This window comes from Aethalodelphis obliquidens, unplaced genomic scaffold, assembly GCF_003676395.1.
Source record: "Aethalodelphis obliquidens isolate GAN/ISIS:26980383/991018 unplaced genomic scaffold, ASM367639v1 scaffold48, whole genome shotgun sequence".
Classification (NCBI taxonomy): Eukaryota; Metazoa; Chordata; class Mammalia; order Artiodactyla; family Delphinidae; genus Aethalodelphis; species Aethalodelphis obliquidens.
Window position 1 is genome coordinate 15,398,929 of NW_020837992.1, and position 17,375 is coordinate 15,416,303.

General features: G+C 40.4%; 1 protein-coding gene across 1 annotated transcript in view; it reads right to left on the minus strand.

Moving 5' to 3' along the window:
• Positions 1-235: 235 nt before the first annotated feature.
• Positions 236-17,375, minus strand: part of LAMC1 (laminin subunit gamma 1) — a 125,315-nt gene continuing 108,175 nt past the window's right edge. The window contains exons 19-28 of the mRNA XM_027083069.1: positions 15,204-15,409; positions 14,472-14,551; positions 12,812-12,949; positions 12,132-12,276; positions 10,968-11,117; positions 10,587-10,701; positions 8,969-9,168; positions 7,728-7,886; positions 5,401-5,500; positions 236-3,258 (exon numbers count right to left, since the gene is read on the minus strand). Coding sequence (XP_026938870.1) covers positions 3,002-3,258; positions 5,401-5,500; positions 7,728-7,886; positions 8,969-9,168; positions 10,587-10,701; positions 10,968-11,117; positions 12,132-12,276; positions 12,812-12,949; positions 14,472-14,551; positions 15,204-15,409 — 1,550 coding nt within the window. The 3' untranslated portion in view covers positions 236-3,001. The remainder of the gene's footprint in view (positions 3,259-5,400; positions 5,501-7,727; positions 7,887-8,968; positions 9,169-10,586; positions 10,702-10,967; positions 11,118-12,131; positions 12,277-12,811; positions 12,950-14,471; positions 14,552-15,203; positions 15,410-17,375) is intronic.

A 17,375-nucleotide genomic window follows, 5' to 3' on the forward strand; every position in this document is an offset into this window, starting at 1 on the left:
ATCTGGACCACAACCAAAGTATTCCAATCTGGGAAGGGTTAAAATACATAAATATATACATAAATAAATTTATATACTCACACACACGCACGTTCACACACTGGATTGTTCTCAGGAAAAGAAACAACCCAAAGAATACATTACGAGACGCTTCCCCTTAATCATACCTTTTTTTTTCATCATACCTTTTAAAACATCTTACATCCCCAGTACCACACTCAGGCCACACCAAGTATAAAGGGTTACAAATATTCAGATTTTATTATAAATAAAATACTGTTTTTTTTTTTAACATAAAAAATGCCAAGTGTTGCATTTTATTTACTACCCTGGAGAGCAAGACCGTACAGATTAAGGCAAACAGCTAAAGTGAAGGCACATGGAAAAGGGCCACAGTTGGAATTAAGAGGGAAAATTCCAGGGAACAGCTGTGTATGTTCCCTGTGACACCCAGCATTCTGCAGCAGCCATCCTGTCGATTTTATTACATAAAATACAGATAACTGGAACTATACAATAAAATAATGGCTATATTGCAGGTGTGTAATTAAGGTATTGTCTTATAAGGAACTTTTATTTTAAAAATAAAATTCTGTTTAAAAATATACCACACAGATGGAAAAGGAGGAAAGAAACAACAACAAATAATCCCCAAAATTTCACTGTGGCCTAAGACTTACTGGAGTGAACCTGACCCACAGGCTAGAGGGTAAACTACCTTAGCAGTCTATCTTCAGTCCTTTCCCTGAAACCTTGACCAAAATGTCTCATAGGATGTGGCCACTTAAAAAAGAGGAACTAGCTAGGAAACACTGATGTGAACACTTGGCAAGAAAGAGCCAGGCCTCCTGCGATAGGAGAAGAGGCCTGAGAAGAGGAATGGAGTGGAAGCTTAGGAGGATGCCAGGTCAAAACACCAGTAAGTCAACTCTGGGATGCAAGGAGGAGATGGAAAGGGGAAGAACTAAGGCAGACCACCTCTCCCACTCTATCTGCAGCATGATCCCTGATGCACTACGGGCACTCAAGTAATTATGCACCCCTTATAAAAATGACCCCATCCAGCTCCAACAACTGCCAGAGGGCATTTCTCACTCACTCCTGGCTCGGCTCACACTGATGGTAAAGATGTCCTTCAGCAGACTTTCCTAATTCCATCCTTCCCTGTGGAGCCGGCGTTCCTGCTCTGGGGCAGCCACTAAGAACAACATCGTGCTGTGGTTGAGGACCACCAGGACTGCAACGGAAGAGGGTTCGAGGTACCTCTTTATCGCGGCCGTGTGTGGAGGAAAGCAGGTGGATGTGAATGTCAGAAAACGGACATGCTGCAAACACAAGGCGAAGGGCAAAGCAACAGGGAACAAATCCAATCCAAAGAACCGCAGATGGAAGGGAAGGAGGTATACAGACACGTTGTGCCGGTGAAGAGGAAAAATGCAGTGAAGAAGTGAACGGACAGTGCCATTCTAGAAACAGGACCAAGTATATTTACATAAACTCCTTACTCTATAATCATGATAAACAAAAAAACATTCACACAAAAATATAAATTTGAAATAATTAATAGCACCAGTGTGTCAGATAATAGTTTCTTTCCCCTGCTACGCAAAGTACAAAGTTGCATAGTGTTAAAGGCTATATATGAATCTCGAAAGCGGGATGGTAGGAGGAAGGGGTTTGTGGCAGAGAATCGTCACGCTGTGACCTTAGAAGAAAACCACAGAGCTGAGGGTCAGAAGTTGAGAAGCTCACTAGGAAACTCCATGTAAGGGTCTTCCCTCTACGCTTAGAGGGAAGGTTTAGAGGTGGGTTTAAATCACAAAGTGCAGGAACGAGATGGTGTTGGCAGCTGTGTGAAATACTGAGTGCAAGTATCTGTCACCAGGATTTGGCAAACAATGTGTTTTGAGGGGTTCTACAAGATGGGAACATCAGGAGAAAACTGAGGCTAAGGGTTAAATGTTTCATCTCTCCCCAATGGAAGAAAAATGGATATGTGGGATCCTGACAGTACAAGTTGCATCTAAGTTCTATCCCTTTGCTAGAAAAGACTATAGGACAAGGAGGCTTTTCTTTTGTTTTGTCAAGATCGTAAGGACCACCCGTTCTCTGCCAGGTAACAACACTAGTTCCAAGACTAATATTCTAAAAAAGCTCTAAGAATTAGTGTGATTTTGGAAAAAACTTTAGTGGTTATCATATCCCTGTTTCTTCTGCATAAATTCCATCTATAGGAATAGAAGACGTCTATTGGTGAGTGCAAGCTGCCCATCCAGATTTAAATTGTCAGCTGCCCAAAGATCTGAAAAACAGTTTATCTTCCTAGTCAGTTATTAACATCTGAGAAAACGTGCGGCCACTTCTGCAGTCTCACATCGTCCTGGAGACTGTCATAAATCATTGCATCCTTACCCGTGGGATGGCTCAGTGTCCTAAACTCAAAATAGCTAAAACAACAGATGATGGCTCTCGACATTCTAAATGACCAATACCTTTGGCACAGGATGTGTATTTCCTTTTGCTTAAAAGGAGGAGGGGCAGGAGATGTGGATGCATTTTCTTTACCTATAGACTGGATATACTGGCCATCACAATGCTACTGTCAATAGCCAAACTTCTCCTTCATAGAAACAAGAGTACTGAGACTGAGGAGGTTCTGTTGGCATCAGAGAGAAAGGGAGGGCTACTGGCTCAGCCCTGGCCCACAACGGTTCCCACGAAGGGTTTAAGCCACTGTACAGCAACGCAGGATGCCACGTCCTTAGGCGACTCAGAAGGGAAAGGTGGGTCTAAGGGACCACCATTAAGTGGAAGAGAGACTTTATTAGATAAAACCCTTTGTTCCTGATTCACGATGTTTAATTTGCTTCTGTTTAAACTTTGTGACTTTTCCTGGCTCAAAAGGACAGTGGTGGAGAGCAGCAGAGAGTGGGGGTCTGAAAAATGTAATCTTTGTGTTAAGGCACTCTGTGGCCTCACAGTGGCTCCCTAAAGGAAGACGCTAGGGCTTTTCAATGGACGGGGTGTTGAAGCAGCCGGAGGGTAAGGTCTTCTTGATGTCTTCCAGGTTGCGGATGTCCTTCAGGATCTCCTCAATGTCTCTGTTATAGTCCATGATGGCAGCCTCCTGCCTCCTGGCTTCATTCTCCAGGTTAGACACTTTCCTGTCTAGATCACTGACTTTCATTTCATCTTTGGCTTTGTTCAGGGTACCTTCAATCTCATTTAGCTTGTTCAGGTCCACTGTGTCCAGCTGCCCTGTTGAGTCAGAAAGGACACAGAAGAGGACACACACATTCAGTGAGAATTATAACATCACTCCGCAAGTATCCCCACCAGCGTTTTTCTAAAGGAAGCCCAGTCCCAGCAGCTGTCGCCATGAAAAAGTGGCCTGAGAACTTGATGCCTGTCATACAAGGGCATTAACAATGCAAACCAGGTACAATCACTGACCTAATCTAGCAGGGATGGGTCAGAGCTTATAATGAATATTGGGGCTGGATTTTTTTTTTTCCTGAGAAGACGGTTTTTGTGAAATGTTTTCTAAATGTGTAACAACCATGTCCTAGACCTTAAGCCTCACTTGTGGTTTTGAAGGTCATCTGGTAACGTGTAATACCTTTTCCACGTTTATATATGTAATCCTTGTGTCTTTTTAGTGTCCTCTAATGAACATAAACATCTTTACGCTAGAACCCTAAGCCCTCAGCTGTTCGATTCCAGGGAAACCGGGCTGTTCTGGGAGTCATGTCCTGCTCGCAAGAGTCAGACACTATTATCGGAGCCCTCCTATGGAAAATGGCCAGGGTTGAAATGCTGAAATAATTTCAGCAAAGCTTCGCTTTTTTTAAAATTAATTAATTAATTAATTAATTTTTATTTTTGGCTGTGTTGGGTCTTCGTTTCTGTGCAAGGGCTTCCTCTAGATGCGGCGAGCGGGGGCCGCTCTTCATCGCGGGGTGCAGGCCTCTCACTAGCGCGGCCTCTCTTGTTGCAGAGCACAGGCTCCAGACGCGCAGGCTCAGTAGTTGTGGCTCACGGGCCTAGTTGCTCCGCGGCATGTGGGATCTTCCCAGACCAGGGCTCGAACTCGTGTCCCTGCATTAGCAGGCAGATTCTCAACCACTGTGCCACCAGGGAAGCCCCAAACCTTCGCTTTAAAATTAGCAAGAGGGCTTCCCTGGTGGCCCAGTGGTTGGGAGTCCGCCTGCCGATGCAGGGGACGCGGGTTTGTGCCCCAGTCCGGGAAGATCCCACGTGCCGCGGAGCGGCTGGGCCCGTGAGCCATGGCTACTGAGCCTGCGCGTCCAGAGCCTGTACTCCGCAACGGCAGAGGCCACAACAGTGAGAGGCCCACGTACCGCAAGAATAAATAAATAAATAAATAAATAAATAAAATTAGCAAGAAAAAGAGGTCCTTTTGAAAGGAACTACTTCTATATTAAACGAAAGCAGACAGCCAGCTGCACAACGACCAGCACTTTATGCATACTGAACTTGATTAAATTCTCACCAGATCATTTGACATCAATGATTCTCAGCTGTTACGTAATTTGCCCAAATTTGCACAGCTTACAGGCAACAAAGCAAAGATTCCAACCCAAGTATGACTAACTTTAAAATACAACCTTTTCTGTCACAAAACCTACCTCTTCCAGCTTACTTTCATTTTAAAGTCCATCTGCTGGCACATAATTTATTATTCTTGAAAATTGAGACAGATAAAAATATCACACACACCTCCCAAAAAAAGCCCCCACAAAACAAAACACTGACCAAAACCAAACTTTAAAGGCTATCACATTAAAATAGAGTGCCTTGCTTACAAAGCTGTACTGGCTAGAGTATTACAACTTTACAATAGAGGCTGGTGACAAAAGTACATCTGCCCTATAATGAGGCCTGCTCCCTGTATCAAACTGGATTAAAGGAACATTTTAATATGCTTATATTTCCTTCAAAAAGAAAGCCTTCTCTCTTTTGGCATAAAAACTGTCACCTCATCCAATTAGCCTTTAATCGATTACCCTTTAAAGTGTTCTTTTATTCTGTCATTGAAATCCTTCACTTTAAATCCTTTAAAGACATTCTGCCAGCAGGATGAACTAAGAATAATCACCGTTCGATTGTAACATAAACCTTGACCATAAATGAGCCACCCTAGCTGGAAGCATATCTTCAAAATTTTATTAAGTCCTCAGACCACGGTCAGATTCCAATACTGAGTCAGATTCCATGGAAGGACCTAGCAAGTACATGTTGAATTAATACAACTTAAAGTCACGATTCAGTTCATACGGTCTTTGCACTGTAGTATCTACTTTTGAGTCAACTATCTCAGATCCCAAGAACAGTACCAAGAATTCAAAGGCTGCCTAACAAGACTCTATGGTTACTTACCCAGCTGCTCCAGGAGGTCATTAATAAGGTTGAGGAGGCTGGTGACAGAGTTTTTGGCCTTTCTGGCATTGATCTCAGCTTCCTGAGCAGCCTGTGAAGCCTGTACAGGGAAAAAAGGATAAATGATACAGTAGTCTTGATGATACATTTTTATCTTCTTGAAGTATCTTTTCCCCAATGAGTCAACAAATCTAATTTTCAGATGGTTTCCCTTCTTCTAACTCGTGAAACTATTAGCTCCTACTGTGGAGATGTTCTTTTTTGGTCATATCTTCATGTTGAGGATGTGGCTATTTTTAATTCACTTCATAGTCATGAGGAGGCAGTCAGTATGCCTACAATGACTGTATTTGTCTTTCAAAGATCAAGGTTACCTCCTTTTCTCACTTTCTCACTCAGGACACATGGAGGTGTATTCATAATAAAACCCATCAAGCAGAAACAAGTTACTTTTTAAGGACGAGTATAAAAACTACCGTTTTAGAACCAAAACATGCCCTCTGGGATGATCTTAGAGACTTGATTGTCAGAAATGTCCTATTCTCAGAAATTTTTCATAATTAAGTGACATTGTTCTAAAACTCCCTCTCCCCATGCAGTCACACAAATACACACACACAAACTGGGGCAATACAATTTACATTTAAAAAATCAACTAAAGGTAAATATATTGGGGAAAATTCCATGAAACCTGAACAAATACACTTGTGCATGAGTCACAGGAAATGGCAATGGAAGAGGAAGTGTCTAAGTATCAGAAAACAGATGCTCTCACAAATAAATCTGGTCAGGATATACATGAGTAGCTTTGAGCTTCCTACCACAGAACTGCTTTTCCTAGCTTTTCTGGGTCAAGAGAATACAAAAGTTTTGGATAGAAACAATGTGAAAATTTCAAAAAGAAAAAGAAAGCAACGGAAAAAACCTTCACAAATAAACGATTAACCTCCGTTCAAACTGCAGCCATTCTCACTGCACCTTCCCAGGCTGTCTGCGAGTGTTCTAGCAGAGCTGTAAAGGACTCTGCTATGGCCATACCATTACATTTAACCTGCTTTCTGCAGCCTCCTCTTCCAAGAACAACTGTGAGCCTTCACTCTTTCCCTTAAAAAACAGGTTACGGACTGCAACAATACTGATGCAATGTTGGCCTCTCAGGATTGATACTTAAATATAAATGGTATAGTATATATGAGGGTGCCTTGTGCTCCTTAGAAGTTACTTACCAAAAGGAACAAAAGATGGATCTTCTTTCTACCCTTTTAATTGAATTCATACCCTTTTTTGAAGCTTATAGAGAATACATATCTTTTCCTTTCCTTCAACAGGCTCTAAATCTAATGTTTCTATAACTGTATTAAAACATAAAATCCAGAGACCCTCAGCACGTATGAAATATACACATTTTTACTACATGGGAATTTCCACTTGAGCCATACCTTGCTATAGAAAATGAGGACAATTCAAAACAACAAAAAAATGCATAGTAAAATAAGGTATTTGCACAGCGATGCTTCCTGTTATCACTTCCCTAGGGACTTCTTTACCTAGATTAACAGGCTTAGTAGTTCTTCTTTCCATCCCAAGGTGAAAATGATCTACAGTGAAGGGTGTGATTTATAGCAGGAGTGGAAGAAGGGTCCCTTCCTTGCACTGAAGGTCCACAATTAAACAAGTTCATGTCTATCATTACTGTGGTTATAATCAGATTGAACTGTAAAGGAATATTTCCACTGTGACTCCATCAATGTCTTTCAGAAGCAAAATACGGCACAAAACAGAACCTAGTCCTTTGTTGGGCCATGCATTCACAAGTCAATTTTGTTACAAACAGGGCTATGTATACACATCATCACAAAAAGTGGAAAATCAAATTGGATGTAAGTTTGATATGTTTTGTCATCTTCAAAAATGTCCTTTTACACAAGAAACTGGTTTTTGTCTTTAGGCAGCAAGTTGCTGGGAGAATAAGAGGAGGACGGAAATTAACTTTTCATTGCATGCCTTTTTTGATTTTATACCACCTATGATTTACCCATACAAAAATATAAAGACATACTTTTAAATGTCCTAAAACCTCAAATGTGTAAAACAATGTTTTTCTTTTAACTGAGAGTAGCTTTGGGAAGGAACAATTGTGCAACAATCTGGCAGAAGATCCAAATTCTTTGTCTTCTATGTAAGTTACTAACCCGATTCTTGACCAGAAAACACAATTAAAAACAGAAGTCAATATGCAAAAGACTCTTCTCAACAAGTTAGGGATCTTTATTATTAAACACCCTTCACTTTCTGCCCATTAGCAAACATTTGCCAAAATCACTTACCATCCCTGCCATCATCATATCCTGGTCAGCATCATCTTGTTTTTTCTTCAGCTCCTTTTCTGCTTCCTGTAGCTGTTTCAACATATTATTCACCTCGTTATCCAGATCTGTAACTTCTGCAAAAGTCCTCTCAGCTTCTGCCTTGGTGCTGGTAGCGTTCTAGGCACAAAGTAAACAATTCCTAATGAAAAAAAGTTTTCCTTTTTCTAAAGTATGCTGCCACTCCTTTTATAATCTGTAAAATGGTTCAAAAATATGATCCAGAAAGAACAGGGCAATAATTTGTACTATATGTTGAATTACGTTTAGTTGGGCTACAAATTTAATGAAAAAATAACATTACCACCTAACACAACATTTTATATTTTATAAAGCACTTTAATTTGTATCCTCTAGTTTAATCCTGTTAATAAAAATTCCTGTTCTATCGTTGCCATTTTCAGTTGGGGTCACATAGTTGCAACATTTAAATGGTGTATACTTGCCACCACATTGTACTGATTAGACTCTTTCGCTTGGATAATTTTCTATTCAAAGCTAGCCTTATTCTATTGATACTTGGCAGTTCATCATAATGTACAAGAAGTCCATAATTCTGAAATATATTTTATAAAATATAATTAATCCAAGAAACTAAAAAATGTGTGTGATTTTCAAACACATAAGTTTAGAATCAGCTCCAATTTCTCCTTTAAATGCAAGAGATTTATCTTTAAGTAGGAGAAAGCCGGCCTAGAGAAATTATTCTTTAAGATGAGTAGAAAGAATCCTAGCACTGGTAACTTCAAAAATTCTAAATAGGTGGGTCTTAGATATGGCAATATGCTTGAAAGGGGGTCTTAAAAACTGTACTGACTGGGCACTGTATATAAGATGGAAAAAATATCAATTGTTCATGTCAAGGAATTGTGTTTACTTAGAAAGAATCTGATTTTTTGTGGGCAGGAGCTTGATGGGTCACTGAAGCCAACTCCCCTCCTCAGCAACTCAGACCCTGCCACTGAGACACAGCAGAAATTTTAGAGTAAAGGACCCTTTCAATGACTCTCCCTCTTCAATCAATGTGGTTACCTGCTCTAATGCCTAGTAAAAAAAAATGAACGACAAGGATGGTTTAATATAACTTTACTGGAGTTGAGGAAAAAATTTGCAAGAGCTTTTGGGGGTCTGGAAAAAAAACGGAAAATGATTAGAGAATAGATGAGCAAAGGCTTCGTTTCGGACAAGAGGGGAGAGCACACCTTTTGGACAGCGCTGGCGATCCTCTCCGCCTCGTGGGCCTTGTTCTTGGCCTCGGTGGCATCTGCGGCAGCATTGCCCAGAGCCAGCTGTGCTTCCCTGGTCTTTTCATTGGCTTCGATTATAGTCTGGTTGATGGCAGGGATTCTCCTTAGTGCCTCCTCTGCAGCCGTCTTGTTATCATTTACTCGTTTATCAAAATCTAAAACAGGTTCAAGGAATGCAATTAAACTAAACTCTCAACAAGCCAAAAGGGAACTTTTCAGGGAGCTGCCACTGGATTTTGTTTTATGAACAATGAAAGTCAGGGGAAAAGACTGAAAAACAGCATGGACTGAAATGTGAGAACAAAGCACACAGATCTACATGGAAGATTCATGTGAATGAACACCTGTTTCTGGAAGGCAAATTCTCACTTGAAACATTTATTTTCATGCAGAGCTGAGTACGCCATCACCTCCACCTCAACCAATATCGAAAGCTGCGGTTTATTTAGTGTTTACTAAGTGTTAGGTACTGAGTTAATAAGAGTATTATGTGCTTGTGACACAGGCATTGAATCATTTTTATACATGAGAAAATTGAGGATTAACGAGGTAATTTTTTTCAAGGATTCACACTAAGTAAGAGGTGGATCAGGGATTCTAAACCAAACCCACTGACACAAAGCCCATACATTCAACCATTATTCTATAAAGCTTCTGCACATATAGAGCTTATGTTTATCAGAGGTGAGTCCAAGGCTACACAGTGAATTGAGCACAGTTCGTTTTTATCTTGGGTGAGGAAAGAAAACATAAAGACTGAGATGCAATTGTCAGAGAAAATTAAAGATAACCTCCATTTACCAACACAAGTCAGCTAAATAGGCATATCTTGGTTACAGGAAATATCTTTTTTTGGCTTCCATACTGAAGAATGCTGGGGTAAGATGACATGAGCGCTGGGATTTTTCTTTGAAATACTTTACCATAAAAAAAGGTAGGGTAGGGACTTCCCTGGTGGCACAGTGGTTAAGAATCCACCTGCCAATGTAGGGGACACGGGTTTGGTCCCTGGTCCGGGAAGATCCCACAGGCTGCGCAGCAACTAAGACCGTGCGCCACAACTACTGAGGCTGTGCTCTAGAGCCCGCGAGCCACAACTACTGAGCCAAGTGCCACAACTACTGAAACCCACGCGCCTAGAGCCCGTGCTCCGCAACAAGAGAAGCCACCGCGATGAGAAGCCTGCACACCGCAACGAAGAGTAGCCCCCGCTCACTGCAACTAGAGAAAGCCCGTACACAGCAACAAAGACCCAACGCAGCCAAAAATCAATTAAAAAATAAAGCACTATCAGCTGATGCGTAAAGCAGTAATTGTTGGCTTTAATTATATGCATTAACTGATAAAAAATTTTTTTAAAAAAAGGTAGGGTAGGTGTTGGGGGATGAAGTAAGTGCAGTAAAAATCTTAACTGCTGAATCTGAATGGCAGGTATATGGGATGTTTTATACTATTATCTCTTGTGCTGTATGTGCTCAGAAAGTCTCATAGTAAAAACTTTTTTACAAAAGAGAGAGAATCACCCTAATGAAGGAGACATACAAATTTACCATGTTACCTGACCCTCTCATACCTTTCAGGTTGCTGAGAATGTCATTGGCTTCTTGTAAGGTATTTCGTCCCTTTTTAGCAGCTTCTTCCGCAAGAGCCTTGGCAGCATCCGCTCGGGCTAGGAGTTGGTCGGCAGTCTGCAAACACGAGGCAGATAAGAGGACAAACCCTCCAAGGTAAAGCCCTTCTCTCTCCTAACAGACCAGGCACCTACAAGCCACCACCCTGACACTGGCCAGTATACAGCAGGTTAGGCCTGGGCATAAGCATAAGTACCTCCTCTGAATACTCTTTCATGTGTTTCATTGCTTCTGCAATTGCGGTAACATCACAGACACAGCCTACAGTCAGGCAGTTTCAATTTTTGCCTCGAAAAACGAAGCAACTCGCAAAGCAAACCAACCTGCTGTTCGGTCTTTCCTTTTTCCAGAAGGTTCTTTACTTCAAATTCCTTCCCTCTCATGTCCTGTCTGAGGTCCTCATAATCTTTTAACTTCTGGTCAATCAGACGATCCAGATCCTCAGCTTCCTTCTTTATTTTATTTGCCTCATTCTATGAGAAGCAAGTAAGATCATTATATTTTAGGCAAAACAACTAAACTGATGAAAAGGTAGGCTTAGTAATTCTATACTTAGTGGACATTTTTTAAAGAATAGCACAGGTCAAGATTTTATGGACCTCTTTAAAAAACTGAGGTATACTTACACATACTGAAATGCACAGCACTTAGTCTGATGAGTTTTGACAAATATATTCACCTGTGTAACCAACACCCCAAACAAGATACAGAATATTTCCACCCAGGAAATTCCCTTGTATCTCTTTCCAGTCAATTTCCACACCCACCTTTCCAACAATGCAGCTGCCACTGGTCTGGTTTTTATCATCATAGATTAGTTTTGCCTATTGTCAAATTCCACATATATGGAATCATACAGTATGTACACGTCTGAGGAGACCTAAAACTTTATGGTAAAAACGAAGTCAACACCTCAGATGTAAAAAGTGAAACTTAATAAATTGCAAGTTTAATGTAAAAAATACACCACTTATATAGAACTTGGTAAGAAGATTCATGATTAGAGTACAGATGAAATAAAACACTACCAATCCCTAAATATTTTACCTGCCCCAAAGCATCCTGATATAGTTCTTTCATTTAAACCATTCTTTTATTTCTCTCTTGTTCAAAACCAGGGTAACGACCTAGGTGTAGTCTGTTTTAATTAATCCAAATATATTATAATTTGGATTTATATCCAAGATTTAGGAGTGATTATTCCTATCACTAAAGGAGTCTTTGCTATTTAATGTTTATAACCACAGGATTTTTTTTTACCTCAATAAGTTCTATTAACGTATCTAAACTAGAACTCAACTTTACCAGTGAGCTGTTGGGAGGACAGAGGAGGTAGGTACTGATGACAGCTGCCGGGCAGTCAGAAGAGCTCTTACCCAGACTGAGGGGGCACGTGGCTGTGTGTTTGGTGGGAAGAGGGTAGGAGCTGTGAATGGGGGACGGCAGTGACAACCAAAGCCTGTGCGTGCAGGCTGTCAGCGCCATACCTCCATGGCTTCTGAGTCCACAGGAGTCAGCTGGGCAACACTGGCATAGATCTCCACAGCTTTCTCACCAGCCCTCTTGGCCTCCTCATGTACTCGGGCAGCTTGCTTCTCTAGATCCTGTGAGATGTTCTTCGCTTGTTCATACCTAAGGAACAAAAGATGTGATGTGATGAAAACCCTAGTTGCTTTTAGCACCTTAATGTTCATTCCAGTTTAAATCACCGTGATAGTATTTCCAAAACCTCAAAGAAATGTTATATTAAAATGCTATTATTTAATACCAACATAGCTTAAATTTAGATTTCATCTCATCACTTCTATATAAGGCATATGGTTTACCATATGCTTTCTTATTTCAGACACCTTTTAAATATTTGTAGCTCAAATATATTTTCTCTGCTCACTCGATGATATTTTTTCTCTTCTCCTTTATGCAGAATTTTAGGTATCATGGTTAGTCGTTACCATTCTCTGCTGATACAGTAACTGGATCAAATAAAATCTCTGTGGCTCTACATCCCCTGCTCTAATTACGGCATCATTTCAAAAGCATGATTAACAAAAGAAATCTTACTGCACGAATACATGGCCTGAATTCACCGGCATTTAATTTTTCCTTGAACTGGTGTTACTTACAAGAACAACTGAAGGGCTATAAGCCACTTTTAAATTACACTCACTTTCTATTAAGCTCTTCAATCTCAAATGCTGTTTGATTTTCTCCTGCCAGTGTCCTCAGAAGCAGATTATATGCCTCAGTTGATGTATCATTGGCTGCCTTTGCCACTCGTACAATGTCATCAGCTTCTTGTTTATGGCTGTATAACATAAGAGGAAAAACAAGCCATGAAACACAACCGTCTAAAAGGGAAAGAAGTAGAATTTAGGTAATGCTTATCTTATTAATATACATAAACTAATGCGGGCAGAGGTCCACAAATATTGAAAAAATCTTATAAATTTGGAATTTTGTTATCATTTCAGAGGGGCTGAGTTTATAAATAGCGTTCTGTAATCTGAGAAAATGATATTTCCCAAGGATATTAATGATATAAAATGTGTAGGGGCAAATGCTTATATTTCTTAAATATAATTATTAAGGGTATTTATGTATGAAACTGTGGATACCAGCAAGAACTCATTTCTCTAGTCATGAACACAAATCCCAGACCTCATCTTTAATTGCTACTCTGGTTCTGTTACTGCATACTCTTGAAACAACTTTGACTATTCAGATTTCTCACATGCAACCTAGTTACTGGCCAGGAAGAGCAACTCAACAAGGAACATGTCAACAGGGACTCCAGACAAATAACGCGCGTTAGCTGGGTAAATGCTAAGGTTTTTTCAACTCTAAAATTTCATATTACATTGTCACACTGCAATACATGGCCATTCTTTTTGATATGATAAACTTTCCTTCAAAATTCATGCATGAAGTACACCACAATTAATTTCCAAGATCTAATTTTCTCGGGAGCTTTCTATAATGTTTTCAGCTGTCTTCTTTTAATCAGAAAATTCAGCTCTGAAACCATGAATGTTCTATGAGCTAAATGACAACAGTTCACACACATTTACAAAGGACAGAAAGAGAGCACATATGGTAAAGCAAGAAGCCAATATAACTGCTCAGACATTGAGGCTAAAATTCTAACATGAGGCTTATTTAAGCACCCTGTACCTATGAGGTCTACTAGCTGTTCTGCAATGCATTCGATAAACATTTATTGAGTACCTACTATATGCCAGACATTGTTTTAAGCATTGGGATTTCAACAGTGAATAAAGCACACAAAAACACCTGCCTTCATGGAGCCTACATTTTAGCAATTTTATTTTTAAAAAAATGTTTTCACTTGATGCCCTCTACAATTTAAAGTCCTCTTAAGAAATTACCTTACATTTAATCAGGATTGAAATGGTCTGTTTCTGATTTTCACATGTACTATGGGTGAGTAAATGTTCTCTATTGAAACTTGAAAATTAAACATTTTTGTTGAAAATTTAAAAATTTTTAAAAATAACTAAATTCTATCGAGCTTAATTATCTATTAACTTTAAGGTTTCAAAATTAAAAATCTAAAAAATGTTACGGTTTTCCTTAGATGTGCAAATATAATTTCCCTCCAAACCATCATATTCTAATATTCAAAGTAAATATTCTAATTTCAAAGTAAAGGGAAGCAAAGAGTACATGTAGCTAATCGCATTTCAGAAACAAGAGCAAACTTTGCAGAAGTGCGTTACATGGGAAGTGTGTGTGGGGATAGAATGAAACAACGTGTGCACACCGCGATGAAAGCCATAACAACCACTAAAGAGGGAGCTGGAGGTTACCGTTCAGCAAGCTTTCGTGCCTCATCCGCCAAAAGAGTCATGTTGTTTGGGTCCCCTGTAGATTCTGGCTGAGTGATTGACTAGAGAGGAAATAAACAAAGCACTAATCTCAAAGGAATGAATTATTTAAATTTAATAAAGCAAGTGTCAAAACTAAATTTTCACTAGTGTTATTTCGAGAAAGAAGGTCTCTTCTTAATTTCAGAGATCTTCAGGTAACATCAGCATCCTTGATTGTGGATTATTATTTCTATTTTCAGCAGAGAATAAAGGAAGCTTAGGGACTTCCCTGGTGGCGCAGTGGTTAAGATTCCATGCTCCCAATGCAGGGGGCCTGGATGCGATCCCTGGTTAGGGAACTAGATCCTGCATGCTGCCACTAAGAGCCCACACGCTGCAACTAAAAGATCCCGCGTGCGGCAGCGAAGATCCTGCGTGCTGCAGCTAAGACCTGGCACAACCAAATAAATAAATATTAAAAAAAAGAAGGAAGATTAAATTGCCTAGTGCCACAGAAGGAACAAAACTAGAGAAAGGACCCAGATGTCCTTTGGTTTTAATCCAGTTTGTGATAACTATTTCATGGCAACTATGAGCCATGTGGCTTTCTTGCTCCATGTTTGAAGACAAATAAAAAGATACAAGGAGTCAATTTAGCTGAAGAAGCATTCCACTACCAGTAAAAGCCAAGGGACTCCCTCAGCCCCACCTCAGACCTTCCTAGTCACTCACCACATTGGCAATGGCGACTTTTGCTTTCTCAAGTTCTCTGGATGCGATTTCAATCAACTGCTCTGTGCTTTCTACCCGGGCACAGGCTTGCTCAGCCAAGTTCCCAGTCTCTTCGATGGTATTCCGGATATTCTGCAAACGGCTAATTTGGCTGAATAAGGTGTTATTCACTCTCTGGAGGCGATCCATCAGATTCTGGTCTACATCTGCAATCACAGTGCAGAAGGAAGTCCATAAATTATCTGAGGCGGGGTCGGGCGGGGCGGAACACATATCAGCTCACGTGAAATCTGAGGCGCTGCTTATCCTTACTCTTCCAAACATAGCATCTTTCTGACAAGTTTCCCTAAGTCCATTGGCAGAGCTGGTCAGTCTTCACTGTGCCCAGCAGTAGCACCACTGTTACATTCATCTACGGTCTCCAAGTGGGTTAACTGGAGATTAACAAACTGTCTCTCTCCCACTTGACTATGAGTCCCTCATTCTTACTCAACACTGTATCCCCAGTATCACACAGTGATTGGCAAAGAGAAGACACTCAAAAAATGTCTGCTGGAGGAAAGATTTTGATATTCTAGCACATGCAAGATTGAATCATAAAAATACCATGTTGTTAAAAGTACTACCAGCCCTGAGAGCTGGACATTTTTCTAAACTAGGAAAAAACTCGGTTCAAAACTGATGTTGAGGGACTTCCCTGGTGGCGCAGTGGTTAAGCATCTGCCTGCTAAGGCAGGGAACACGGGTTCGAGCCCTGGTCCAGGAAGATCCCACATGCCGCGGACTAAGCCCGTGCGCCACAACTACTGAGCCTGCGCTCTAGAGCCCATGAGCCACAACTACTGAGCCCACATGCCACAACTACTGAAGCCCGCGTGCCTAGAGCCCGTGCTCCACAACAAGAGAAGCCACTGCAATGAGAAGCCTGTGCACGGCAACAAAGAGTAGCCCCTGCTCGCCGCAACTAGAGAAAGCCCGTGCGCAGCAGCGAAGACCCAACACAGCCAAAAATAAATAAATAACATAAATAATAAGAATTCTTTCTGGGAAAAAAAAAACTGATGTTGAAATATGGCACGTCAAAATTATTTTGTATTTTAAACTACATAGACTCTTGCTGCCACCTCCTACTGCCTGGCACATCCATGTAATTGCTTTCAAATTGATCTCTGCTTTTGAAAAGTTCTTCAAATTGTTCTCTATTAATTATGCACATTCAATTTAAACCTCATACCTGTGTCCTAATCAATCAATCAATGTAAGCCCATGCAAAGATAATTCTGACGTTATTACAATTCTCACATGTCATGAAGTTATATTATAATATACAGGAACCATTAAGTCAATCCTATTCAAAATTGACCAGTTCTTATTTCTGCATGGTGTTAGTGCTGGCATCTAAATTTTCCCAGGAATGTAAAAGAGATGAGAAGTCAAAGTTAAGATCAACAAAGATGAATACAGGTTTGGAAAAATAGCAACTTACAAGCAGGGCCACCCAATCAATACACATGCGAAGCTGGTGGCCTGCAAAACATCTCATCCAACTATACAAAATGGCCCTGCGCGGATGATTCCTTAAAACAACTCTTTGATAATCCAAAGATTTTTAAGAAAATACAAAATATAAAAACAAGCTGAAATCATAGAAAATCATTCAGATTTAGGAAGCGTAAGCATTGGCTTCATTGGCTAATGAAGTTACAGAAGCCCCTTCCCTTTAGAACTTCAAAAAGGTAACAGATACCGATCTCTCTGGCCAGTTCTTTACAGAAACAATAGTATCCCAAAAAGGGAACAAATAACCTAAGTGGATCACTTCAAAGCCCTCTAATTCCAAGTGTCCAATTGCAAGACCTAATTGCACCACATAATCTCCCTTCAAACTGCAGAATAAACACAAGTTTAACTACAAATGAACACTTAGGGAGAGTCTGAAAGGGTAAATCATTTTGAAGATATTTTTATTCTTGGCTAGTTTGAACCTAAGTAGGAAAGGTCAGCCAGGAACTCCATGAATCAGGATTTAGTGGGAGTGGATTTTAACTCCAGCCTCACTGTGGTGCTCCCAAAGCTACCAGAAGCAGCCTGTTATGCTCCCCACCTTGCAGGTGGCTCAAGGGAAGGTATGGTGGCCATGGTTCCTATCAGAGCTTCTGTCCCACAGAATCA